The sequence below is a fragment of the Leptonotus elevatus genome, chromosome 12 (genome assembly GCF_054856555.1).
Source record: "Leptonotus elevatus isolate MCC_2025b chromosome 12, RoL_Lele_1.0, whole genome shotgun sequence".
NCBI classification, from domain to species: domain Eukaryota; kingdom Metazoa; phylum Chordata; class Actinopteri; order Syngnathiformes; family Syngnathidae; genus Leptonotus; species Leptonotus elevatus.
Window position 1 is genome coordinate 591,123 of NC_141250.1, and position 27,098 is coordinate 618,220.

General features: G+C 42.1%; 2 protein-coding genes and 1 pseudogene across 7 annotated transcripts in view; 2 read left to right on the forward strand and 1 right to left on the reverse strand.

The window, feature by feature from the left end:
• The window catches only part of LOC147164218 (uncharacterized), a 244,729-nt pseudogene extending 238,564 nt beyond the window's left edge, over positions 1–6,165 (forward strand).
• Positions 6,166–10,487: 4,322 nt separating this feature from the next.
• LOC147164224 (uncharacterized) lies at positions 10,488–18,335 on the forward strand. Its single transcript, XM_086091219.1, has 2 exons — positions 10,488–12,056; positions 18,307–18,335. Exons 1-2 carry the CDS (start codon positions 11,009–11,011, stop codon positions 18,333–18,335), a joined length of 1,077 nt encoding a protein of 358 aa, XP_085947345.1. The 5' UTR covers positions 10,488–11,008.
• Positions 18,336–20,851: 2,516 nt separating this feature from the next.
• ifngr2 (interferon gamma receptor 2) overlaps positions 20,852–27,098 on the reverse strand; it is a 39,722-nt gene continuing 33,475 nt past the window's right edge. For 5 of the 6 annotated variants that reach the window (XM_086091011.1, XM_086091007.1, XM_086091009.1 and 2 more), the window contains 2 exons: positions 25,003–25,136; positions 20,852–21,423 (listed from right to left, as the gene is read on the reverse strand). In XM_086091011.1, coding sequence (XP_085947137.1) covers positions 21,322–21,423; positions 25,003–25,136 — 236 coding nt within the window. In that variant the 3' untranslated portion in view covers positions 20,852–21,321. The remainder of the gene's footprint in view (positions 21,424–25,002; positions 25,137–27,098) is intronic. The other variant, XM_086091010.1, reaches the window with a different exon arrangement.

The window sequence follows — 27,098 nt, forward strand, 5'->3', positions numbered from 1 at the left end:
TTACATTAAAGGACAAGATAAAAGCTGAGCTGAACAGGATGGAGCAGTTTGGGGTTGTCGAAAAACAAACGGAACCCACAGATTGGGTCAACAGTATGGTAACTGTTCAAAGACCCAACAAGAAGCTCAGGATTTGCATTGACCCGCAAGATCTTAACAAAGCTATAAAACGAGAACATTACCCGCTACGAACAGTAGAAGAAGTGGTTGCTGAAATGCCTAATGCAAAAATCTTCTCAGTCCTCGATGCCAACCAAGGGTTCTGGCAGATATAGTTCGATGAGGAAAGTTCAAAGTTATGCACATTTAACACGCCATTTGGTCGTTACAGTTTCAACCGACTTCCTTTTGGTGTTTCTTCTGAACCGGAGGTGTTTCAGAAGTGCATAGCGCAGCGGCTGAGGGACTTAGAAGGTGTTGTGAATGTAATGGACGACATTCTAGTGTAGGGAAAAGACAAAGAGCAACACGATAAAAGGTTAAAACAGCTTCTTAACAGAGTGAGAAGCATCAACTTAAAACTAAATAAAGAAAAATGCAAAATTGGACTGACAGAAATCCAGTATATTGGACATATACTGAGCGCTGAAGGTCTCAAGCCAGATCCAAGCAAAATAAGAGCCATCAAAGAAATCCCTCAACCACAGGACAAAGGAGCACTGTTGAGATTTCTTGGAATGGTGCAATACTTGGCAAAGTTCATTCCCAACTTGTCAGAGGTGAGTGCTCCTCTCAGACACCTTTTGGAAGAGGATGTTGTTTGGCATTGGGATCCTCATCAAGTTCAAAGCTTTGCAAAGCTAAAGAGTCTAGTGAGCAATACACCTGTACTCAAGTACTATGATGTAAACCTTATCTGTAGATGCAAGCTCGGAAGGCTTAGGAGCTGCACTAATACAAGATGGACAGCCTATGGCTTATGGGTCCAGAGCACTGCCAGACACACAGAAGAGGTATGCTCAAATCGAAAAGGAGCTGTTAGCGATTGTATATGGATGTGAAAAATTGTGAAAAAAGCTGTGTTCAAAAAAGGACTACAAAAAGTTCTGCCAAGACTACAAAGGATGCTGATGAGACTGCAGGCATTCAACCTGCACATGTCCTACAAGCCTGGCAAAGACGTGTACATTGCTGACACACTCAGTAGAACATTTCTAAAGAAGCAAACTGAACAGTTGGAGGAAGAACTAGAATTTAATGTTCTTTCAACTAACCTCCCAATATCGGGCGAGAAACTGTCACAGTTCAAAAGATCAACAGCAGATGATGATGTGCTGCAGCAAGTGAAAAAATGCAGTTTTGACAGGGTGGCCCGAAGACAAAAAACAAGTTCCCCCTGAATTAAGAAAATACTGGACATTCAAAGAAGAAATTGCTCTGTCAGAAAGATTGTTGTTCAAAAACGCAAAGCTGATTGTTCCTTCCTGCATGAGAACTGAAATGTTATAGAAGGTACATGAAGCCCATCTAGGCATCGTAAAATGCAAAGAAAGAGCCAGAGACATTCTGTTTTGGCCAGGTATGTCAAAGCAAATTAAGGACACTGTGATGAAATGTTCCATTTGCAACAAATATAAATGCAACAATGCCAAAGAACAGAGCGTAGGCAAAGGTTGGACTTGATTTGTTTCATTTTGACCAGGACAAATATCTGCTATGTGTGGATTACAACTCAAAATATCTAGAAATAGCTAGACTTCCACAGACGACAAGTAAACAGGTGATCATCGCCCTCAAGTCGATGTTTGCTCGACATGGAATCCCAGACATTGTCATGTCTGACAATGGGCCTCAATTTGTAAGTGAAGAGTTTGCCCAGTTTGCAAAAGCTTGGCAGTTTAAACATGTCACTTCCAGCCATAGGTTCCCAAAATCGAATAGACAAAGCGAAAGAGCTATCCAGTCTGTGAAAAAAACAACTCAAAAAAGCAAGAGAAAGTCTAGGTGACCCATACGTTGCACTCCTTGAATATAGAAATGCACTGTTGGATGGAGTAAAATTGTCACCTGCGCAGTAGTAATGGGTAGATGGCTGAAAACCAAACTTCCAACAAGTACGATTCGGTTAAAGCCGGAGCTCCACAAGGACATTCTCAAGCGGCTGAAGCAAAGACAGCAAAAACAAAAACACTACTACGACAGAGGAGCAAATGACCTTTCTGGACTAGAGAGAGGAGAAACCGTTCGAGTCAGAGTTGGCGGTATGTGGCAACCAGCAGTTATTCAAAGTGACCACAAGCTGCCTGGCTCCTATGTTTTTCGCACACCGCAAGGCAACGTCTTCAGAAGAAACAGGAGACATTTGCTTAAATGCAAGGAAGAAGTGTGTGAAAATGAAAGCTTGGTCTCGGATCTACCTGCAGCTGAGGACAGTTCCAGTTGTAGCAATACCTTAGATTCCGCAAGCTACCAATAATCAGACTACAACACCAGCTGAAAAAAATCATGCAGCTAAAACATCACGCTACGGCAGAGAGATCAAAATTCCTAAAAGATACACAATGTAGAAAAAGATGCTGATGTTGTTTAGCACTTGTTTGTTACAGTAAAGTTCTATAGTATTGTTAACTAGAAAAATTTCCGCGGAAATTTTGAATGGGCCTGCTGACACTCTGCAAGGTGGAAAGACGCAATACTTGTAGTAGTAGTATAGTAGTAGGACTTTTAGTAGTAGCAAGTACTTGTAGTAGTAGTAGTATTATTAGTCGGACTTGTCGTTTGTAGTCATTTTAGTAGTAGTCAAATGGCCAAGATGGCCGCCGACCCGGGTGGGCGAGGGGGAGAGAGTCCTTGGCGTACCTAATCAATTGGCCAAGATGGCCGCCGCCCTGGGCGAGCGGAGTGGCGAGAATCCTGGGCGTACCTAATCAATTGGCCAAGATGGCCGCCACCCCGGGTGGGCGCGGCGAAGAGAATCATTGGTGTACCTAATCAATTGGCCAAGCTTTTTAAAAAAAATGTATTTAAAAACATTTAAATGAGCTGAAGTTTAAAATTTAAACGATTGAAATCGGTCAAGAAATGTGGAAGTTAACCATAATCAACATAAACTAAAAGTATCTTACTGTCGCTTTAAGAAACATGCACATTCACGCACACACATTGGACTTTAACATGTTGGAGACAGTATTATTAGTAGCACTTGTCGTTTGTAGTAATTTTAGTCGTAGTCAAATGGCCAAGATGGCCGCGACCCGGGTGGGCGAGGGGGAGAGAGTCCTTGGCGTACCTAATCAATTGGCCAAGATAGTAGTAGTAGTAATAGTATTTGCAATAGTAGTAGTCGTACATAAGCCAAGCCTTGAGTACACCAAGAAAAAAAGGGGGTGAGTTGAGCTCAACAGTAAGAGAGATGATTGGCTGAGGCAGTTGCTATGCAAAAGTGAGAGAACAGGCAGTATAGCTAAAAAATCACTATTTAAATAGCAGTCCATTCCATTTCATTTAAAAATAATAATAATAATAATGTGTGTCTTTTAAAAAATATATATATTTTAAAAAATGTAAATGAGCTGAACAGTTTAAAATTCAAACGATTGGAATCGGTCAAGAAATGTGGAAGTTAACCATAATCAACTTAAAGTATCTTACTGTCGTTTTAAGAAACATGCACATTCACGCACACACATTTGATTTTAACTTGTTGGACACATTTGACTTGGAGACATCACGCACACACATTCCATTGATATTATATAGGATACGCACACCTCGAACAAAAGCCTGTCACGACTTAACGGTTCAAGATGCAGATTCCAGACATGGCTCGTTAGAACGGCAAGAGTTTGGGGAACGCGAGCATGTTCTCATTTTTTTAATCGGATGAAAAATGACCAAATTAGAGCAGGTTGAAAACTTATGATTTATAAAAAATGAAGAGAAAAAGTCGCCGAAATTAACATGGAAAGATAGCCGGAAAAGTCAGACTTCTCCTCGCTTAAAGTGAAAAAAAAGGTACTAAATGACACCTTAGCCAAATAAAAGTGGGTTTGTCAGAAAGAAGACCCTTGTGACTACAAAATGTGCGAATTTGATGTCTAGTGAGCAAAGATTGTGGCCATGGTGACGAGTTGAAGTGAAACTTTTGGAAATAGATTTTTTGTCTGCCCTCACTCTGGGGCTAATTGCTCCACTCAAGCCGTCGCAATACACACCAATGTTAAAAGACTATTTGTCTCCTTTTCGGTCACTGTCTTTGAACCCGCACAGTGGGGGAGAGCTTTCATTCCTAAAAACACAATTTCGACACTGAGCTAAAGATGAGAAAAATTGCAACAAAATGAGCTAAAATTCATATCGGCCGGTTAACGTATGCGGTACTTGATATGATGTGATCATTTTCGGTTCCCCATTCATTCCTATGGGACTTTTTTGGGGAGTTTTTCGGGAACAGCGTCGCCATGGTAACTGGGAATTCCGAGAAAAATAATAGCGCAGCGAGTCAGATCGAGCCGCATCGTTTGATACCTGTATATGTGCAGTGATAATATTTAGAAGTGAAGTGAAACAAAAAAAAAGATAATATTTAGAAGTAATGCATGTAATTTTTTGTTTTCTTTTTAAGCTTCCCTGGGAAAAGAAAAAAAGGGAGATGTAATGTGTAGTACCGAGAGTGTCCAATAGGAGCGCTATCATTACTGCCATTACTTTTAATGGAGTAGCAATGTATGTTTGAGCAAGAAGCCAAGTAAAAAAGCAGAATCCTGCTGTTCTAAAGGTGTCTGTGTTTGTTGTCAATACTTCGCCATCCTGCACTCTACTACAATTATAAGACATTACACAAATATCTAATAGTCCAGAGTTTTACAATTGTAAAATGTGCCAAGGGTAAATGTTCTTTTTGTTCTTATTTTTTTCTTTTCTCAAATGACAGAGGATCTGCCTAACCACGGTGTTGCCATCCACAACTATATTCTTCATGCTCATTACACACCTGGTCATGCTCATTACACACCTGGTCTTCTACAGTTTTGCACAAACAACCATTATAATAGTTTGAAACAATTATTTTTCTTTATGAGATATATTAATTTCTATCTAGCCATACATAATAGTAGTATAATTAATATCAACTATAAGTCCTATATTTTTCAATTCAGCCCAGACCTGTTGGGCTCTATAGCATTCTATTAATGAGTGTTCTTTGTGTCTCATCTTTTAAGCAATCTATCATGGGACATTCTGACTTGAGTGTGTTGTTGAAGAAACTTCCCCCAATGCAGGTCGGGGGTGAAAATTGGTTGAGATCTCTTCAAAGGGAGGTTACAGGTCAGATTTTAACCGCGGGGGATGTGCGCGCGCTCTTGACGCAGGCGTGCCCTCTTTCTCAACTTGAAGTGTTGATGACTAATTCAGGGTTGTCCTCTTTAATGGATGGTGAGGCTCTATCAACGTGATAATATCTGACACTGTTTTCAGTGCTTGGCGGACTGTTTCCAATTCCTGAGGTTGTCATTTCTGACTTGATGTTTTCTCCAAAAGCTGACGAGGAGGCTGCGGCATTCATTGACCGTGCCCTTGTAGAATATTCGTTGAAAACTGGACACTTGCCGACTGACTCTGCACTATATTTGCAAGTTTTTAGAGCAGCGGTGCTGAAACGTGTCCCTAAGTCTGTTGTGCAGGCCATGGAAGTGAATCCTGATCTTCCTGGTGCAGACCACACCAGATGGCTGTCTCATCTGAAACACCACCTAAGGCGGTATGCTAAAGATATAGAGTCAAAAACTGAAAAACATAGGAATACTGAATTACAATTATCAATTATGCAATTACAAGCTTTGAAGAAAAAAGTGGACAATACTGCTCTCCCGGCTTCTACTGTTGGCTCATCACCTACTGTTATGTCTGAGTGTATTATGTATCAGTCAGGTCCATTCATGGGCCGAGACCAGTGCTACAACTGTGGCCGCACTGGACACTGGGCTAGTGACTGTCGTCAACGCCCACAAGGCTGGAGAGGCAGAGGGGGCAGGCGTCAACAAAGAGGGCGCGGCTACAACCAGCCGAGGGGACGTGAGTCACGGAACGCTCCACCCCACCTGGCTCCACCCCAGCAGCAGTTTCCGCCTGTGCCAAACCAGCAGTTCCTGCCGCCACCTAGTGGACAGTTTCCGCAATGATGGGACCCTGAATTCACATGCCAAGGTCTGCAGGAACCTATGATTGAACTGACGGTAGGAGGAACTTCTTTATCATTTATGGTCAACACTGGAGCTCGTCACTCTACCATTATGACATTGCCACCTGAAAGTTCCCTCACCGCCGAAGGCATTTCGTTGGTTGGATTCAAGGGAGAGGAAACTATCCTGCATATGACAACTGCATATGACAACTTTGTTGCACTCCTTTGTGTTCACACCGAACTGTCCAGTGAATCTTTTGGGAAGAGATCTCATAAGAACTGCTCCATTGATTCAGTGTGGGCCGGACGGGCTCACTCTTCAGTTTCCAGATGGACATACTTATTACTGCGCTGTGACTCCGCCTCCAACGTCTCCACCCAATTTCCAGTGGTGCCTCAACACGACATGACATGCACCACTGCTGACATCTACTGGGCAAAGATTCACACTGATTCCTCCGGCTGGAGGGATGCTGAAACGTTTTGGACACTTTGGTCGTCTTGGGTTCGTAATCTCAGGTCATATGATATGGTATCTGACTGTATGCATTGCACTCTTTTCTATGACAGATGTGGTGATGAGATATACAGTGAAGCATTCCGAACAATTGATGACAACGCCTGAGAGTTGCGTGTGGGTGATCTGTTAGCAGGCAAACCCGGTGTGGCTTATTCTGTTGCTCTGACTGAAGAACAATCACGATGGTATAGGATAGCGAATCCACCTGATCCATCTATGCCTCCGTGCCATCCTCATGTTTCACTAATGGTGTCATCCCAGCACACGGCGAAAGATTTGGGTCCATTTGTCCTGGCCTGCACAAAAGCAACTGATTGGCAACACTCTTTACATACAGACTTACTGTATTCCAAATCTCTTGATGCCTATTGGATTAAATCTGATTTGTTTGTATCTATGTCTGTTTTAGAACATCAACTTTTGGACCGACATCATGGAAGAGAGACATCTGACAGCGAGCTTGCGGGTGACATGTTACAATCCTTGCCTGCTGCATTGTGGTCTACTGACCCGACTGATGTGGGCCTATGTAATGTTACTCCGGTAACTTTTAAATTGAAACCCGACTCCATTTGGGTACCACAGTACCCCATGAAGGAGGAAGGACGACTTGGCATCTCAATAACAATTGAAGGTTTGCTAAAAGCAGGGGTTCTTTGCAAAATTGATAGGTCTAACTACAATACTCCTATTCTCCCAGTAGAAAAGAAAAATACTGGTAAATTTCGAATGGTACATGATCTACGAGCTATTAATGCTGTAGTTTTGACCCCTACACTGCCGGTGCTCACTCCTCACTCGACTCTGTCGCAGATCACTCCATTACACACTCATTTTACCTGCATTGATCTTGCTAATGCATTCTTTTGTATCCCTCTTGATCTGTCTATGCAGAAGTATTTTGCATTTACGTGGAATAATGAGTGTTACTCCTACACCAGGCTTCCTCAAGGTTTTGTGTTGTCTGCTGGACTTTTCAATGCTTCCCTTCGACAGTAGCTGTCACCTCTCCAACTTCCTCCAGATGTTCTTTTGGTGCAGTATGTGGACGATCTACTCCTAGCTGCACCATCCGAGGCGTCCTGCCTTCAAGCTACACAGCTCCTTTAGAGCCATTTGGCTTCGGTGGGTTTGAAGTGCTCCAAAGGCAAACTCCAAATTGCCCGACCTCAGGTTTCTTTTTTGGGTCATCTTGTCTCGAGACATGGGACAGGTATGTCTCCGTCACACAAGATGACATCTTGCACCATCCCAAACCGACAAATGTCAAACAAATGTTGGCTTTTCTGGGTCTTTGCAACTACTCCAGACATCATGTTCCGGATTTTGCGGAACTGACTCTCAGACAATTAGTGAATGAAAAAGGAATGAGAAACCTATCACATATTCTTTTTTGGACTCCAGCTGCTGAAAACTCTTGTTCTGCTAAAACAGTTCTTGTCATCAGCTGCGGCTCTTGTCATCCCTGATTACAACAAAATGTTCTTTCTGGATGTTTCTGAAAAAAACATCAGTGTGTCTGCTGTTCTTTATCAGAAAGGGGAAAATGGTAAGAGACATGTTTGCCTTTATGCATCAACGCCTCTTGAAAAATATGAACAACGTCATCCTCTTTGTGCAGCCTTTGCTTCAGCATTAGCTCGCCTGATTCAGAAAACATCTCATATTGTGTTACATCACCCGCTGACAGAACGCACATCACATAGTACAGTAAAGTACGTAACCAGCCAAGCATTTACTATGACAGGGGGACGACAGACAAAGATTGAATCAGTCCTGACACAACCCCACATTTTGTTTATACATGAAGGAATTAACATGGCAGAGGGCCTGTTGGAGGGACAACCCCAATGCTGCACTCAGCGAATTTTGGAAGAGAACTCACTGAGAAATTACTTTTACGACACCCCACTTGACGACCCAGACTTGACGTTATTTACGGACGGCTGTTGTTTTAAAGGCAATAAAGGACTCCAATCAGGTTTTGCTGTAACACAAATGATAGGAACAACTTTTGACATGATAGTGGCAGAGAGACTCACAGGGCCACAGTCAGCTCAACGAGCAGAAATAGTGGCTGTAACAACTGCACTGAAGCTAGCACAAGGAAAGACTGTGAACATTTACACTGACTCTGCGTATGCACATGTGGTTGTGCACACCGCCATGGCAGAATGGCAAAGAAATGACTTCATGACTGCAACAGGGACACCTATTAAACACCATCAAGACATCTTTGCTTTGAAAGACGCCTTACTACTGCCTAAAGCAGTAGCTGTGATAAAATGTAAAGGACATTCAAGAAATAATGATTTTGTGTCAGTAGGAAATGATTCGGCAGACAAGGCGGCAAAGGAAGCGGCGGGCTAAAGCCCAACACTACAATTGATGGTGAGCGAAGGTGAATTAGAAGAAGGACAAGAAATAACCACAAAAACAATTAAGCTGTGGCAGGAAAAGGCAAGTCCAGAAGAAAAAAGTGTGTGGATGTCCAAAGGGGGAGAAAAAGATGAAGCAGGTATATGGCGGAAAGAAGGTAAATGTATTCCATCTCAGAAAAAATTGAAAAATCTCATTTCTGAAGCCCATGGAATATGCCATGTTGGTGTAGAGGAAACATTGAGACGACTACACACCTGGTGGCATCCTTTCATGAGACTAATTGTTAAAAGTGAACTGCAGGACTGCAGTGTTTGCAATAGATATAACAGTATGCCTACATCTAAACCTCCTCAGGGCACTCACGATCCAGACGTGACTGCTCCGGGGCAGGTGATTTCGATGGATTTCACTGACATGATAAAACCAGTGGCAGGATACAGATATTTGTTGGTAATAGTGGATTCCTTTTCAGGATGGCCTGAGGCATATCAATGCAAATCTGAAACAGCAAAGGTCGTGGTAAAACATTTGATTAATCATTACATACCATCACATGGGTTTCCCAGAAAAATTAGATCAGACAATGGAACCCATTTCAAAAACAAACATCTACAAGCAGTAGAAAAAGCATTGGGGCTAAAACATACATTTGGTTCAGTGTATCATCCCCAATCCCAAGGACAGGTTGAGCGAATGAATAGAAATATTAAAGAAAAATTGGCTAAAGCACTGGCCTCATCAAATTTGAATTGGCTACAAGCTCTTCCTGTTGCATTAATGAATATGCGAATGTCACTAAACTCAGCCAAAGGCTGGACTCCGTTTGAAGGTCACACAAACAGACCATTTCCGGCTCCAACGGCACCACTGGAAGAGATGCACCTTGCAGGACCTCCAGAACTCAAACAGCTAGCATCTACGTTCTCCAAGCTAACAAAAAAAACACCAGATGCTCCTTCAGAAATAAATGATTGTGAATATGTGTGGTTAAAAGTGACTTAACGAAAATGGTCTGCACCCAGGTGGACTGGACCCCACAAGGTGACGGAGAGGACATCTTGCACAGAAAAGTGGACACGTGGTTTCACATCTCGTCTACACGGCCCGCCGGATCCGCCCCGGGCTCAGCAATCCCACGACTGGAAAACCCAGGCTCAGCAATCCCACCACCTGATGACCACCTGATGACGACCCGACCGGAAAACCACGTCTACTGATCCAGTGTCCAGTTTTCCAATTGAGGACATCATTCAACAAAGATTGAGTCACATTTACGGGCAAAATAATCCCGGTGACCACTCCTAGGACCTCGGGCAGTCTACCCTAGGGTCCTAAAAGAAGCTGACAACGCCATTTTCTCATTCAACAAAGAACATCATCTCGAGATGGCTTCAAAGTGGGAACGCATCTCCATCTGCTGCTACATCACGACACTCTTTCTCATATTGATTTTTATGCCAATCTGGTATCTCTGGAAGCCTCTCAAAACAACCTTAAACGTAACCACAACACATCGTATTAAGCGAGGTATTGATTCTCCACACATTTCCTGGATCATATCCTGGACTTATAATAACTCAATAACAGTGACAGTGGCCCCAAACACGAACACCTCTGTTAGAATTCCCATTAGGTCTTTGAAGGGATTTAGGAACACTAAGCAGACTAAAGGGGAAGACTGGGTCGAATACTGATGGTATTTGACAGGACATGTTTTACGGCCAGACTGGAGTGCTTTTATAACTACCCAGGACGGAAGTCACTGGCCACCGGGAACTAGTGAGGAGGCTATTTTCTTTAGCAAAAGGGTAACACTGAGTAAACTGGGAGGTCAACTCGAATTGACTTTTGCTCTTCCCAATGGAAATATACGGCCGCCTAATGCAACTCTATATAACACCTCCTGTTGGGGATTATTACTATGGGCATGGTTCGCTGGAGCTGACCCCTATTTTCCCATTTTAGTTTGTGTCAATAAGACTATGGGTAACTTAGAACAACCAAAAATCACTAATTACATGAAGGTGACCGGGGTGAAAGCTGTTAGTGTACCGCTCGATGGTGTAGATGAGTGGTTCCGTATTACGACAGGGTTGTCTGGCAGCAGTAACAATTGGCTACTACTGGCTAACGAAGCGGGCCGTGCCACTAACGAAAACTGTGTGGTATGCGTAGGACCACGACCTCTGGAACTTATGAATAAAACTGTCCCCAATGTCAATTGCTCTAAATGGGATAAGGTGTATCCCCTCGTAAAATGGCAGAAAAACAAACCAATTTTTTCAAACAAAGTTGCAGATGGTAATTTCTCATGCATTAAAATGTCAGGAACAGAAGAACAATTGGGAGAACTGAATCACATCACTCACTGCATTTCGACAATAGACGTGGGACAAATGTTCCAACCTCAATCTAGAGGGGACATGTGGTGGCGGTGTGGCGATAACAGAATATTTGATAAGTTGCCTTTGAATAAAACAGGATATTGTGCTCTCATCACCCTCCTACTGCCAGTACAAATCTACCCCACCTCTGTTGATAACCTTCTAAAAAAGATTGATAATTGGGAACCCAAATTTCCTCCTTCTTTTCGAAAAACCAAACGGTCCTCTTGGCAAGAGCAGAATGTTCCCACTTACATTGATGCAATTAGAGTACCAAGAGGTGTGCCAGATGAGTACAAATTAGCTGATCAAGTACTCTCAGGGTTTGAATCTACAATTTGCTGGTGGTGCACCATTAACAAAAACGTAGACAGAATTAATTATGTACATTATAATGTACAAAGGCTGGGAAATTGGACTCAAAGTGGCTTTGAGGCTGTACACGGCCAGTTGGCTGCCACATCTTTGATTGCATTCCAAAACCGAATTGCACTAGATATGTTGCTGGCAGAAAAGGGCGGAGTCTGCTCAATGTTTAGAGATCAATGTTGCACCTTCATTCCTAACAACACTGCGCCCGATGGAAGTTTGACTATTGCAATTGAAGGGCTGCGTACACTCAATAAGAAAATGAAAGAACATTCAGGTGTGGATACTTCTGTATGGGATAATTGGATGGATGTGTTTGGGCGCTATAAAACTTTAGTTTCCTCTATTTTGATATCTATCGCTGTATTTGCTGCTTTGCTAACCATATGCGGGTGTTGCTGTATTCCATGTATTCGTTCCCTTTGCCAAATAATTATTACCACTGCTATTGAAAAACAGGACATACGAAATAAGTCTTCTTATATGATGGTTGAGTCTATCGCTTCCCCAAACTGTTGAGGCATCCGACGAAGAGGACGAAGATCCCTCTGGGATTTTTCTCTGAAAAGTTTATTTGCATGCGTCGGACTCTTTCGAGTCCGAAAGAAGGATGGAAGAGAATCTTCTGTTTTGATTTTTATTATAACTGTTTTAATTTACTTATTTCCTCAGTAGAACTTTTATCTGTGGATGTGTATTTTCTAGTGCTGTCACAATTTCTGCTCATGTCATCATGTCTAAAGGACCTTGTCTGTTTCCACATCAACGGGCCAATATCTAGGTTTGAACTCAATATGTATTGGATGATATGCTGTAAAAGTGTAAAAAGTCTTATCTGCTTCCTGCTGTAGTCATGTGTATTGAACTCAGGACTGGGGCTGGTTCCTGGGGAGGGGGGGCTTAAGGATTTGGAGGTTTTATGATACTGCTCTTCAAGATAGTATAAGAATGCTGGGAGTCGGCTGAAAAGACACACTGACACTCCCTGGCTGTTCTAATTGGCATTGGTGGAACTAAACTTAGTTTGATTATTAGGTGTATACATATACTGTATATGTGGTTATAAAACCAAAAATATGAATACTTATTATGTTTAGGCTATATTATAAATATAATATTAATACACAACTATATCTAAAGTATAATTAAACAAAAAAATCTCGCTTGGGTTACTGGTGTATTGTTATGTTTAATCCCCTGTTAATTTCCTTCACTTTCACCTCCCTACTAGTTTTTTCACTGTTTTATTTACTTACACGTTACCTTACACGTTATCTCATATTTTACACAAACTATATAAATCACCTAACCACTTTGATTCTATCCTATAACATGCCAGTGGTGGCAAATGGCCTATACAGATATATACATAGGACTGAGTTTATATTGTTTGTATGCATAAATTAGTTCTGGTTTCCTGGAATGTTTGTGGCGCTCGCTCACTGGCAAAAAGAATAAAAACTTTAGACCATCTCTTAAAATTAAAAGCAGATATTTGCCTGCTACAAGAAACCCACCTACAAAAATCTGAAGAAAAATTACTTATTGATAAAAATTTTAGCCAAGCGTACTCTGCCCCTTATAACAGTAGACAAAGGGGAGTCTGTATACTCATACATAAGAATTTACTCTTTACTCTAAATAATACAATAACAGACCCAGAGGGCCGATACATTATTATTCAGGTGACTATATTTAATAAAATATATACATTTGGTAATTTATATGCCCCTAATAATGATGATCCGGCCTTTTTCCATGAATGTTTCTCTAAGCTGTTTGAATTAGCAGCGAACTCTACTATTATCATTGGAGGAGACTTTAACACAGCCTTAAATCCATTAATAGATCGTTCTAATAAAACAACATGTATAAGGCGATCACAATCTACAAAAGTAACAGGGGAATATATGGATGACTTTGGCCTCGTCGACAGCTGGAGACTTAAAAACCCAAATAAGAAGGAATTTACCTTATTTTCCGCTGTGCACCGGTCCTTTTCAAGAATTGATTTTTTTCTTACAAATAATTCTATTGCTGATAAAACTGTTACAAAAATACATCCTATTATTATTAGCGACCATGCACCAGTCTCCGTTTCCCGACAAGTTGATTATACCTTTAAATCACCACCTACATGGCGTTTTAACATCTCACTACTAAACGACGCAGAATTTGACAAAATTATAAGAAAAAAATGGGCAGACTTTTTGGAAATAAATGACTCTCCAGACCTATCTCCAGCTCTTCTCTGGGAAGCTGGGAAAGCAGTAATTAGAGGTAAAATTATATCATATTCATCTTATAAAAAGAAACAGGATCAAAAATTAGAAAGACTTGGAAGATAAAATTAAACAACTGACGGATGAGTACGCAATAAACCCAAATAACCAAATATGGACTGACTTACAAAATACAAAAATACAGTTAGACGATATGTTAACTAAAAAGACAGAGTTTATAATACAACAATTGAGATACAACAACTTTGAATATAATAACAAATCAGGTAAATTTCTTGCAAACCAACTTCAACGTAATCGGGAAAAATCGCTTATAACGGCTATTAAAGGGACAACTGGTGAATGTACACAATCACCAGAAGAAATTAATCAAATTTTTTATAATTATTATCACAACCTATACTCAGAAACTAATAAGCCTAACCCAGAGCATATTGAGGCATTCCTCAGTAGCTTAAATATACCTCAGTTAACTACTGAATATAAAGATATGTTAGATGCATCACTTACTATAAACGAGTTGTACAGTGCTCTAGATAGTATGCCAAACGGCAAAGCACCTGGCCCGGATGGTTATCCGGCTATATTTTTAAAGCACTTCTGGTCAATGCTTGCTCCACTATTCTTAAGAGTAGTAACAGAAATTAAAACTAATGGTCACATACGCCCACACATGAATACAGCAGCAATTAAACTTTTATTAAAGCCAGAAAAAGACCCCACCCTTCCATCAAGTTACCGTCCGATTTCACTAATTAACACTGATATTAAAATTATCACTAAGGCTTTTACATCTAGATTAGAAACAGTAATCTCGACAATCATTCATAGCGACCAAACAGGCTTTATTAAAGAGCGTCACTCTACTAATATTAGAAGGCTCTTTAACCTTATTAGTATGTCACAGCGGCATGATAAAAAGGCAGTTATTATATCATTGGATGCAGAAAAAGCTTTTGATAAAGTTAACTGGTCCTTCCTCTTTGCTGTTTTAAATAAATTTGGCTTTGGGAAGTCATTTATTCACTGGGTGTCAGTATTATATGATTCTCCTAAAGCTACTGTTACTACTAATGGGATTATATCTAAGAGTTTTACTCTACAGAGAGGCACAAGACAGGGATGCCCACTGTCGCCTTTATTATTTGCAATATTTATTGAACCGCTTGCATTAGCCATACGCCAGGAAAGAAGGATTCAAGGAATTCACTCTGGGGTAACAGAACATAAAATTAATCTATATGCCGATGATATTTTACTTTATTTAGAAAAGCCTGCTATTTCGTTAGGGGAAGTATTTAACTTAATAACTAAATTCTCACAGTTATCAGACTATTCTATTAACTGGACAAAATCAACACTTCTACCTATTACAGAAAATTCATGGAACCCTGCAAGCCAGGACCCACACTACTCATTTCCTATAGGTAATTTAAAATACTTAGGCATAAAAATCTCACCTAAATTAACTGATTTCATTAATTTAAACTTTACTCCAGTTCTGGATAGCATTTATAGTGACTTGGAGCGCTGGAATAATCTTCCTATTTCTCTAATAGGACGAATAGCCACTATTAAAATGAAAGTTTTACCCAAAATAAACTATTTTTTCTCAATGATTCCATTTAAACCTACGGCTAACTGGTTCCAGTTGTTGGACTCAGCCGTTACAAAATTTTACTGGAATAAAAAAAAAGCAAAGATTAGTCTATCTACTCTTCAGAAAAATAAATCCAAAGGAGGTCTAGAGGCACCAAATTTTATGCACTACTATATAGCCAACCAGCTACAATATATTATTTTATGGGCACAACCCAATAAAGATACTAACTGTTGGCTGGAACTAGAACAGAAGGATTGTAATAACCTCAGACTCCTAGATTTACTCTTTATTACAACATCGATTAAGCGACATAACTGCTTTAAAAATCCAATGATTTCCGCCACCCTGACTGCCTGGTGGAAGGCACTAGAAATGACAAAAGCCCAAGTGGAGCCCTGCGGGCTTTCTCCCCTATGGCATAACCCCGACTTTCAAATTAACAACCAATCGTTTTATTTGAATGTGTGGGAGCAGAAAGGAATTACACATCTCCACCATCTCTTCTCAGATAATATGTTTATATCATATACATCCTTGCTCCAAAAATACAAAATAAAAAACGGAAACTTTTTACATTATTTGCAATCTATACTTGTAGCCCTTACTATCGCAAAAAAAAACAATTCTTGTTAACTGGAAAAATAAACAAACTCTGAATATCGACCAATGGTCTAACCTCCTCATAAATCACATTTTAATGGAAAAAATATCTGCCTCAAATAAAAACCAAATGTCAAAATTTAAAGAAACATGGTCTACGTATATAGAATTTTTTAACCTAAACCTGGTTACTTAATTCTGCCTGTTAGCGAGAGCCACAGCAGCGTGATAACTTGCATTGATGTTTCTGTATTTGGCAATTTGTAACTAATGGTTGTGTTTTTATAGTCAAGAACCCGGCTGTTGCCAGCGGGATCGAGCGGATTCGCCTCCGATAGGCACCAGGGGTTGATATTCGGATTCACGGCATGCCAGTGGGTTAATTCTGTGGGTGCTGTCCCCCCTGGCTGGGCCCCTCTGTTGGCTGCTGGGTGGCGGCTGCGTCTTGGCCGTTCCCTGGGTCTCTTGGGGGGTGCTGCGTTGCGGGGCTTTCCCTGGTGTCTGGGGCGGCGCCGTTCCGGCGCGGTCCGTCGCTCTGGGCCCGGCGACGCGGTTCGGGGCCTGTGGGCCGCCGGGGTGCCCGGTGGTTCCCTCTCCCCTCCCCCTTCCTCCCCCTTGCTGCCTCTCCCTCCTCGCCTCTCCCCGCCCGTCCTCCGCCTCCCTGTCCCTTCTCCCTCGTCACCCTTCCTCCTCCTCTCCCCCTCTCTCTGCGGCCCTGCCGCTGCCCCCTGCCCTTCTTGTCGTCTCCTTCCCCCCTCCATTCCCCCTCCCCGGTACGCCTTCCTTCCCCTCCCCTGGGCCGGGGGCTCCATCCATGGCCCGGGTCTCGGTGCTCCGGGGGCCGGCGGGGGTGGCTGGGGTTTGATGTTGTGCCCGCCGCGCTCCGGTGGGCGTCCTGGCACCTCGGGCGGGCCCCAGTATCCGGGGGGCGAGCCTTATCGCCCCGCCGGGCTGGTCCCATATGCCCGCCGGGGTCCCGGTGGGGTGGGTGAGGGCTTGGTGGGCGGGTGCGCCTCCTGCCCCCGCCCGGTTGGGGAGGGCCCCGCTGGTCGCTCCTCTTAACTCACTACACTAGGTTTGCACAATACACTTTTATAGACATATAGGGCACATAACACACTTTGGGGGGGTGGGGTAGGGTGGAAACACCGTTTTCACCCTACAACTCCCCTCCAATTTTAATGCACCACACAACTGGGGCGGGGGGGCTTGTGGGGGTGCCATCGGTTGGGGACCGCGGTATAGAGCAGTGCTGCGGTCCCCTGTCCGTGTCCCCGCCCCCTATCAATTTTTTTTTTTAATGCACCACATACACTCAGTAACATGCTTGGGAGGCGGGTGGATCGGAGCGTGGGAATATCATTTCCCTCGGCTCCGGTTCACCTGCTCCTAATTTTAATGCACCCCACACACACACTTGTATATACACTGGGTGGGGTCACATTCATGGTTTAGGGGTAGAGTTCGCCAGTCGGCGAGCTGGCGGACTCAGTAACAGGGGTTCACTTTCACAAAGAACGCTGGGGTGACGACCGGGGCCTTCCCTCGCTGGGCCTGGGGTTCGGGGGTGTCGGCCGTCCTCCGGTGCCCCCATCTCCCCTTCTGCCCCCGGTGTTCCGTCCCTCCACACGGGGGGGCGCGGCTGCCCTCTCCGCTCCGCTGTCCGGCCCCTCTTCGGCGCCGGTGCCTGGGTGCGGGTGGTCCCCGGGGGCTGGGGGTCGGGGGTTGGGGGGCTGCCGGTTGGTCGGGGGGGGGGGCTTTGTTGGGGGGGGGGGGGGGGTTGCGGGGTGGGGGGTGCTGGTGGTGGGGGGTGTCTGGGGGATTGGGGACCTGGGGGCGGCTGGGGCTGGGTTGGGGTGGGGGGCGCTCCTGCTCCTGGGTTTGCTCTCCGGCCGGTGGCCCTGGCGGGGCCCGGGGGGCGTCCTTTGGCGCTGCCGCGGCCTGGGGGGCCCTGAGGTGTTGCACTTGCTCTGTCCTGGCAGGGGTCGACGGCTCCCCTCTTTGGTGGAGATTTTCATGCATGCCAGATCCAGATCCTGTCTCCCTAGGTAAACATGCAACTCTTGTGCTGTTATGAGCAGGCCCCAGGCTGACTCTGGCGTTGGTGTGACTTCTGCCCGGCCGGCTTTTACAAAAGCGATGTTCTACCTTGCTGGTCACTTGGTCATGGCGCCAATGGTAGCATCCACCTCTAAGTGCTCTTGGGCAACAGCTCAGGATATGCTCCAGTGATCCTCTTCTCTGGACGAGTGGGCACAGTGTAGTATCTGCCAGGCCCCAGCGGAAGAGATTGGCTGGACTTGGAAGGACATCGTAGACTGAATGGATTAGGAATTTGATTCGGAATGGCTCAAATTTCCACTGCTCGTTTAATCAAAGCAAGTATACTGTTGATAAAGAAAAATCCGGCCTGAGTACATATTCTTCAAAGTGGCATGTTTGAAAAGTAACTTTAGTCTGATTACTTGTGTAGAAAATGTAATGTGTTAGATTAGATTAAAATTTGCTTATTTTAGAGTAGGGATCTCCAAGTACGGTCCTCGAGAGCCCCTATCCAGCCTGTTTTCCATGCGTCCCTCCTCCAACACAGCGGAATTAAACGATCAGGTCATCAGCAAGCTCTGCAGAAGCCTGATAATGATCCGTTGGAACCCAGTGACACACTAATTTGGAACGCAAATGACTGTTTACATGCAGGCAAAAACCCTTTTAAAACCCAAATATTGGCAATATTTGGGTTTTGTAAGGCCATGTAAACACGCGCGATAACCCAAATATGCTCTTAAGACCCCTGGGTTACTCCTTTCATAACTGGAATTCTTGCTCATATAATCGCATTCGGAATACATCGATCGATTGGAGCAATGTTTTTCGCTGTGCGCATGCACGCAATTTTTTTCCTCGTCTTCTTTTTTTCTTTGCTTATTTGATTCACAAGGAATCTTGGTCTATGCAGTCACAACTATCTTGTGTCTACGGCGAAAACGCCACAGTTTGTGCCTACATACACATACAGTAAATACAAGAATGTAAGTCTGTGCTTCTGGCGTGTAACCCACCGGAAATTCTTAAGCCGTTGTCAACAAACATGAAGCTCGCAGCAAAGAACCACACTTCTGGAGCGAGGAGGAAACCGACTACTTCATTTAGCGTGGTGAGTGACATAAATATAATGTCTTTTATTGAACGTATTGAAATTGTTTATGTGGTAAGTCAGTTGTTGTTAAGTCACCTAGCAAACACAAGTTTGGAGAGAACGGTATCCTACAGTCCAAGACAGCGGAAAGTTTTTCTAAGACTTTAGTCCAGAAACACATAACCGGAGTACATAACCATAAAGCATGAAAATAAGTGTCTGTAGTGTTTTGTAAACACTGGAGACAAATGTCGGAGTCTGAGAGTCCCATTTTCTTCATCATATATTGAGTAATGTATGTTCTGTGAATAATTTTATATTGGATAAGTTGTAAATTTGTGTGTTTTGTCATTTTAAAAACGTTTTCACAAACTTGAATCCAAAAGTCAGATTCCGGAGCTATAGACAAGTCTGTTTCCCATTTCGAGATGGGTAAAGACGTTTTATCAGTATATGAAAGTAACTTATATATTTTTGAGAGTTTTTTTGTTGTTGTCGGAGAAAGCTTGGTAATATCTTTAGCTAAAACAGGCGGTTGGAGCGTACCCTGAAGTGTTGGAATTTGTTTCTTTATCATACTTTTATTTGTTTCAGAACCCAGAATTCTGACCTTAACAGCTTGCATGTAAACGTAGTCACTGATATCACTGGTTCTTGGTTCTAAAAGTAGAAAGGTTCACGAACTGATACGTGATCAATTCATATTAAAGGGTGTGTTCCCTCACCTTTCGTGGGTGTTACGTTCCACGCCCACCTGCTATAGGCAAATTTCCACGAAGTAGAGGACGTTAAGGTGGGGGTGGCGAGTTATGCCTCTACTAAGCCATAACAAAGCCACCACACAGTTCTTCTAAACACTTGTTAATCGCTGCCATTGATGACAAAAGACGTCAAAGGTCCTTTTTTACTGGAGTGGCAGTGAATGAGCTATTGGCTGCAAACCAGTTCACGCCTACTGCCCGAAGACAGCTGGTATAGGCCCCAGCACCCCCGCAACCCTCGTGAGGAATTATGCGGTTCAGGAAATAGATGAATGGCTGTAAATATATATATATATATATATATATATACTTGTAAATGGAAAAAGAAAAAAATTGCAGCATACATGAAGATTACAGTAAACCTGGGAGAGGTGGCGCAGGTGCTCAGGGGGTTGGAGGGGGGGATTTGATCATTTCTAAAAAACCGACAAAATAGCGAGGTACAACTCAAGATAAACCCCGCAATGTATGAATTTTGAACCCAAATACAAATTCACGATATCGTGAATCCGCGATAAGTGAATCGTAAAGTAGCGAGGGACCATTTGTGGGCGGAGACTCAAGGTTTTCCTTTGAGCCAAGCTACTACTATCAGTGTTATATGCAACTTTTGTTCAGCAAACCTCCGCTCTTGATTGGTGGACTGTTTCCGCGGACGTGTTAGGAGCTTGATTTCTGTGCCTTGTCTGCATATGTGTTAGAATAAATGTACACAAGTTATCCCATATCTACTCTTATAGTATTGCAAAGCATTTATTCAGTGGTACAACCTTGTTTGAATCATGTGAGTTGGAGTTATCTGTGAAGAGAACAGAGCCCTGTGGGAAGCTCCTGAAACTGCAGGACAGGAACTGTGCCTTATCACAAGATAGCGGCTGAAACACTTTGCGGATGAACTGTTGAACTTTGACTGTTGAAACCTTCAGCGCCGAAAAAAGACATCTGTATTATTATCTGCTTAATGACTCATATCCGTGATGGTTGCTGCTGTGTGTTCCCCCTCCCCTTTAGAGCAGGAACGGCTATGTAACTAGGTGACTACCCAATAAAAAGAGAGGGCCCGGCGGAGTGTGCCTCAGAGCGGGTAGGAGATCGTAATCTGTGCACATCTTTGTTACAAGCATATTATTAAACCGATCACACAACTGGAATAAATTGGTAAGTTGCAGAAAGTGGGAATGCATAGAACGTAGCTTCTTTCACTGTCCTCTAAACTCCATGCTTGTAATATCACAGAGCTCCTCAGTTGGGCTGTTGCTGGAGATTGGCATGCGAGGAGGGTCCCATGCTTCAATGAAGAGCTGTGGGAGAACAACAACATCGAAACAAAGTGAAGTTTGTGCTAAAAATCTTAATCACTGTAGCTACATACATTAGGGGTGGAATCTTTCATCTCTTTTACAAGGGTGACCTGGCCAAGAGGTCCACAGCACACGTCATTAAAACTGAGAATATACAATACATTTGAATACAATAATTTCAAGTGCATGGTGTCTTGAAATGCAAAAACAACAACATTTCAGCATAAACTAGACTAAGTGAAATTTCTGCAGAAATTGCGTGGGAAAGTTGAATGCTAATATCTGAATGTGAAGCTGAATGCTAAGATGAATGCTTCTGAAGTAAATTGAAAGATAAACTATGTGAAATTTACACACTGTCCAACGTTTTGACTCAGAAATAAACGCTTCTTAATTACAGGATGTTTAAACATGAACTCAATCTACATCTTTGGGCTTCTGTTAATGTGTGGTGGTGATTTTGTCCTCAAACCCCCCCAGCCTGTATTTTGCAATTTTGTGTTTGTTTTGGCAGTAGCGGGGTGGGGGGGCTGTAGCAACCTTTGGGGGTGGGTTGCGGGTTGTGTAGTTTCCGACACTCTGGACGGGCCTTGAAGGCATCACAGATTGTTTTTTTGGGAAGCACTATTGGCTGTTTTGTTCTTGAAAACTGTTCCACACTTGTCCTGATTATTTCACCATCGTTACAAGGCGAATGTCATTTTGAACTATTATCCCTGTCGGTGATCGCGGATCAGTAATGTGACCATTGGCAAGATACCTCTTCACTCAGTCTCGCAGCTTGCTTGGCTGTGTGCGGTCAGAGGCAGGGGGTGTGAACGTTGAGCTCGTATGGGTTAAACCATCGGAGGGGTTCGTTTTGAATTGTTTGTTTACAAACAGAAACGGTTTGATTACAAACAGAAATGGTCAAAACTCCGGACAGTGACTTTAAGGAAATTTACTATAATTGGGATATATATGTCTTTAAAAAAAAATATGTCATTGTTTTTTTGTAAATTTTATGTATCATAAATACTAATGGTATCGAGACTTGGTATGGGTATTGGTGAGTACTAAAGATTTGAGTATCGGTATCAATCTAAAAAAAAGTGGTATCGAACATCCCTAATAATAGTAATTAGCTATGAATAATATACACTTTCCCTTTTAACTCCAGGACAATTACTTTTTCTAAAATTGCATACCGAACTGAACCGAAAACAGTGAGCACAAAACCGAACCAAACAGTGGATTTTGTGAATCGTTCCACCCCAAGTACCAGTAAGTTTCAGATGAAATTTAACATTTCTGAATGGCTTGTATGATCCTTTAGCAAGGCTAAATTGATTTAAAATAAATAAATAAATTAATAAATAAAATAAAAATGAGATCAACTGAAATATAATTTTAAGAACATTTTGCTCAAGGATAGTTCGACATGGTCACAAGGGCCAGATATCAAACACACAACCTCTGGTTTGGTAGATGACCACTCTACCACTGAGCCATGCTGTTCCACTAAATATGTTAAAGACCTTGTAAGGGAGTATCCGTGTATAGTACGGTGGGACGATTTTGGATAATTTTATATGGGAAAAAAATGTTATTCACGGCATTTTACGGTACTTTCCACATGCACTGTAGAGTGTTCAATGTATACAACATGATGTTTGGGAGCTTGGCTTTACAGGAACCTGCACTGAAATAGATTATTATGGGACTGCTGCGTAGCAAAGCAGGCACATATTACTATCCTAGAAAATCTGGTTTATTATTATGGGACTGCTTGCGAAGCAAAGCAGGAACATATTACTATCCTAGAAAAATGGGGTTATTATTATGGGCCTGCTAGCAAAAAGTGGTTTAATATTCTTATTATAAAAAAAAAAAAGATTGGCCAATTGATTAGGTACACCAATGATTCTCTCCCCCGCGCCCACCCGGGGCGGCGGCCATCTTGGCCAATTGATTAGGTACGCCCAGGATTCTCGCCACTCAACTCGCCCAGGGCGGCAGCCATCTTGGCCAATTGATTAGGTACGCCAAAGACTCTCTCCCCCTCGCCCACCCGGGTCGGCGGCCATCTTGGCCATTTGACTACTACTAAAATTACTACAAACGACAAGTCCTACTAATAATACTACTACTACAAGTACTTGCCTACTACTAAAAGTCCTCCTACTACTACTATTGCTAAAAGTACTAAATGCGTCTTTCCACCTTGCAAGAGTCAGCAGTCCCATTCAAAATTCAAATTTTTCTAGTTAATGATTAAATTTTTTTATTTTATTATATTATCTTCCACGGATTTTTCCGAAAAAATGCAGCCCGTACCGTAGAACACCGGCACAAATGAGGGATCAAACGATACGGCTCGATCTGACTCGCTGCGGCATTACCTTTCTTGGAATTCTGAGTTACCATGGCGACGCAATTCCCAAAAAACTCAGAAAAAAAGTCCCATTCGAATGGGAAAGGAAAAGAAAAAAATTTAGTGGAGCAATCAACGTCAGAGTGAGGAAGAAAAAAATATATATTTAAAAAAATCTCACTTCAATTCGTCACCGTGGCCACAATCTTTGCTCACTAGTTCAACATCACTTTGTACTTTTGTTTGGCAAAGGTGTCATTTAGTACCTTTTTTTTCACTTTAAGCAAGGAGAAGTCAGACTTTTTCAATCATGTTCCCCATGTTATTTTGGTCGCCTTTTTCTCCTTATTTCTTTTTTTTAATCACAAGTTTTCAACCTGCTCTAATTTGGTAATTTTTTCATCTGATTCCCCAAACCCTTGCTGTTCTAACGAGCCATGTCTGGAATCTGCATCTTGAACCGTTAAGTCGTGAGAGGCTTTTGTTCGAGGTGTGCATTTCTCATACATTTCAATTCATTTATGTTGATTATGGTTAACTTCCACATTTCTTGACCGATTCCAATCGTTTCAATTTTAAACGTTCAGCTCATTTCAATTTTTTTAAAAATACATTTTCCCCAAAAAAGCACAACATTATTATTATTATTTTTAAATGCAATGGAATGGACTGCTATTTAAATAGTGTTTTTTGTTTTTTTAGCTATACTGCCTGGTCTCTCACTTCTGCATAGCAACTGCCTCAGCCAATCATCTCTTTCACTGTTGAGCTCAACTCACCCCCTTTTTTTCTATATGTACTCAAGGCTTGGCCTATGTACGACTACTACTATTGCAAATACTATTACTACTACCTTGGACATATGATTAGGTGCGCCCAGGATTCTGGCCAATTGATTAGGTACACTCAAGATTCTCGCGACTCCGCCCACCCAGGGCGGCGGCCATCTTGGCCAATTGATTAGGTACGCCCAGGATTCTCGCCCCCTCCCACAGCCAGGGCGGAGGCCATCTTAGCCATTTGACTACTACTAAAATTCCTATAACTACAAGTACTACACTACTACTACAAGTACTACTGCTTCTACTACAGGTACTACTACTACTACTACTACTACTACTACTACTATTGCTACAAGTACTACATGCGTCTTTCCACCTTGCAAGAGTCAGCAGTCCCATTCAAAATTTCTGCGGAAATTTTTCTAGTTATTTATTACTACTCACAGTATCTGGTATTTTGTATGAGGGTTGCAGCCAATTTTTCCTCCTCTGAAAAAGGATGTATGCTATGCATGGTATTAGAATACCAAGCACTGGCACAATGGTGAGAATTACCACCATTTGTTTTGCTCCTGGGGCTGAAAAACACAAAAACAGAGACACAATCTATTAGCATTTTAATTCACTTTAATTAGGGCTGTTAAAACGAAAGCCTTAACTTTGGTGATTAATTTGAATTAATTAAAGCGTTTAAAAATTTAATTCAGTTAACTCAGTTTGCAACAAAACATGTCGGAGTCACTGGCGGGAAGATAAATAAGGACTATATAGGTAGTTTTACTTTCTGATTTACTTCCTTGATGCTTGTTGGAGAACTCTAAAGTAATTTGCGCTCGTTGCAGAGCCAAATTCAAATAGCATATTAGTTATACATGAGAGCAAAATTCCCTGCTGATGTTTCCCACGGGGCCTCGTGAACCAGTGCTACTGGAGTGTGGTGCTCATGAGCAGAACTAAAAATGTAAGTGAGAGGTTCTGAGAATTTAGTCAATTTTGATTGTTTTGTTTAGAGTTGCATTTTGCAAGAGAAGTATTCTATTCAAGGATCAAAGAAAGCTATGAGAACAGTCCTTGAGAGTCTTTTATTCTAAATATACTTTCTATTTGATGACTTTACATTAATTAATTCCAAGATTTTACTCAAGTACCGGTAAATATCTGTTACAAGCGGTGGGGGAATCGCAACATACGTCAACATAAGGCACCACTGAACAAATATAAATAGGGATGCACAATAATATCGGTGGCCAATAATTATCGGCAATTATCGACCAATTTGACGATGTTGGAGCCAATATTTGTTGAATATAATTTTGGCTTTTTTGTTAGAAATGAGGATTATGCCACCTAGTGGCCAGGTATGTTTAAAACAGCACTCTTTATAGTGTGCACGCAGCCTCATGAACGAGCGAAGTTGATTGAACCAGATGCGCTGATAAGGAGTGTGGAAACTTTGTTCTACAGGCTGCTTTGTTTCGATTTGCCTTAGTGGCTACAGTTTATTTTGATCATAGTAATTAAATGTGGATCTTGTTGGCCTTAATTAATTGTTGGAAAGGAAATTCTAAAAGTTTCTTCTAAACTGGAGTTTATTGGATTAGAAGGTGGAATTTAAGTGCTGTATTGCCGCATGGGTGCATGCGAAGGTTGTATATTTGTTGTTGTCAGACACTTGGAATTGTGAATGAATTGTGCCTCACAACGGATCGGCCGTTTATGATTGTGGACTGTGGAATTAATGCATTTACTGTTGTCTGTCGCATATTCATTGGAATATTGTGGTGTTGTGGGCTTAAAATACTATTGTATGCAAGTTTTGTAAGTTGCTGACGCTGTGCGTAAAGGGTCTGCACTGCTGAAGCTTTGTGTATTTGAATACATTGCATTTGCTTGCACATCAAAACTAAAATGTCTTTAAACAAGCAAAGAGCCAAATCAGAAGAGGAAGCGACCTATGCACCTGAGCAACTTCAAATCAATAACAAAAATGTAAATGAAACTCCTTTGGAAGAGGAAGAGGAAACATTGGGTGCTACTAGTGGGAGACCCAAAAGGAAGACAAAACCCACAGAAAAGGCACGCCTAACTTAAATTGAGGAACTCTTCAAGCAAAGAAAAACAAGAATGAGAGACTTAACAAAGACAAGAAATACAATAGAACAACTCATGATTGATATGGAAATGAATCAAAGATGAAGGAAAACATTGCAGTGTTAAATGCCTTGGAAGATGATATTTTACAGCTACAGGAGTCTATTTATAGTCTCCTTCCTGAAGAGGAGAATATCATGCACTGGCACCTCTCCTTGCTTGCTTTAAGGATTTTAAAGAAAGTGCTAGATAGCTGGATAAGGCTGCCTCCTTTTCTCAAATGCCAAAAGGTGGCACCACTGAGAGTGCATATCTTGGTGACAATGGTAGCCAAATGTCACTTTCTAGTAGAAGCTCTTCAAGCTCATCATTGAGAACAGCTTGGGCTAAAGCAGCTAATAGTGCTGCCAATTTAAAGAAAAAACAGGAGTTGGAAAAACAAGAAAGAG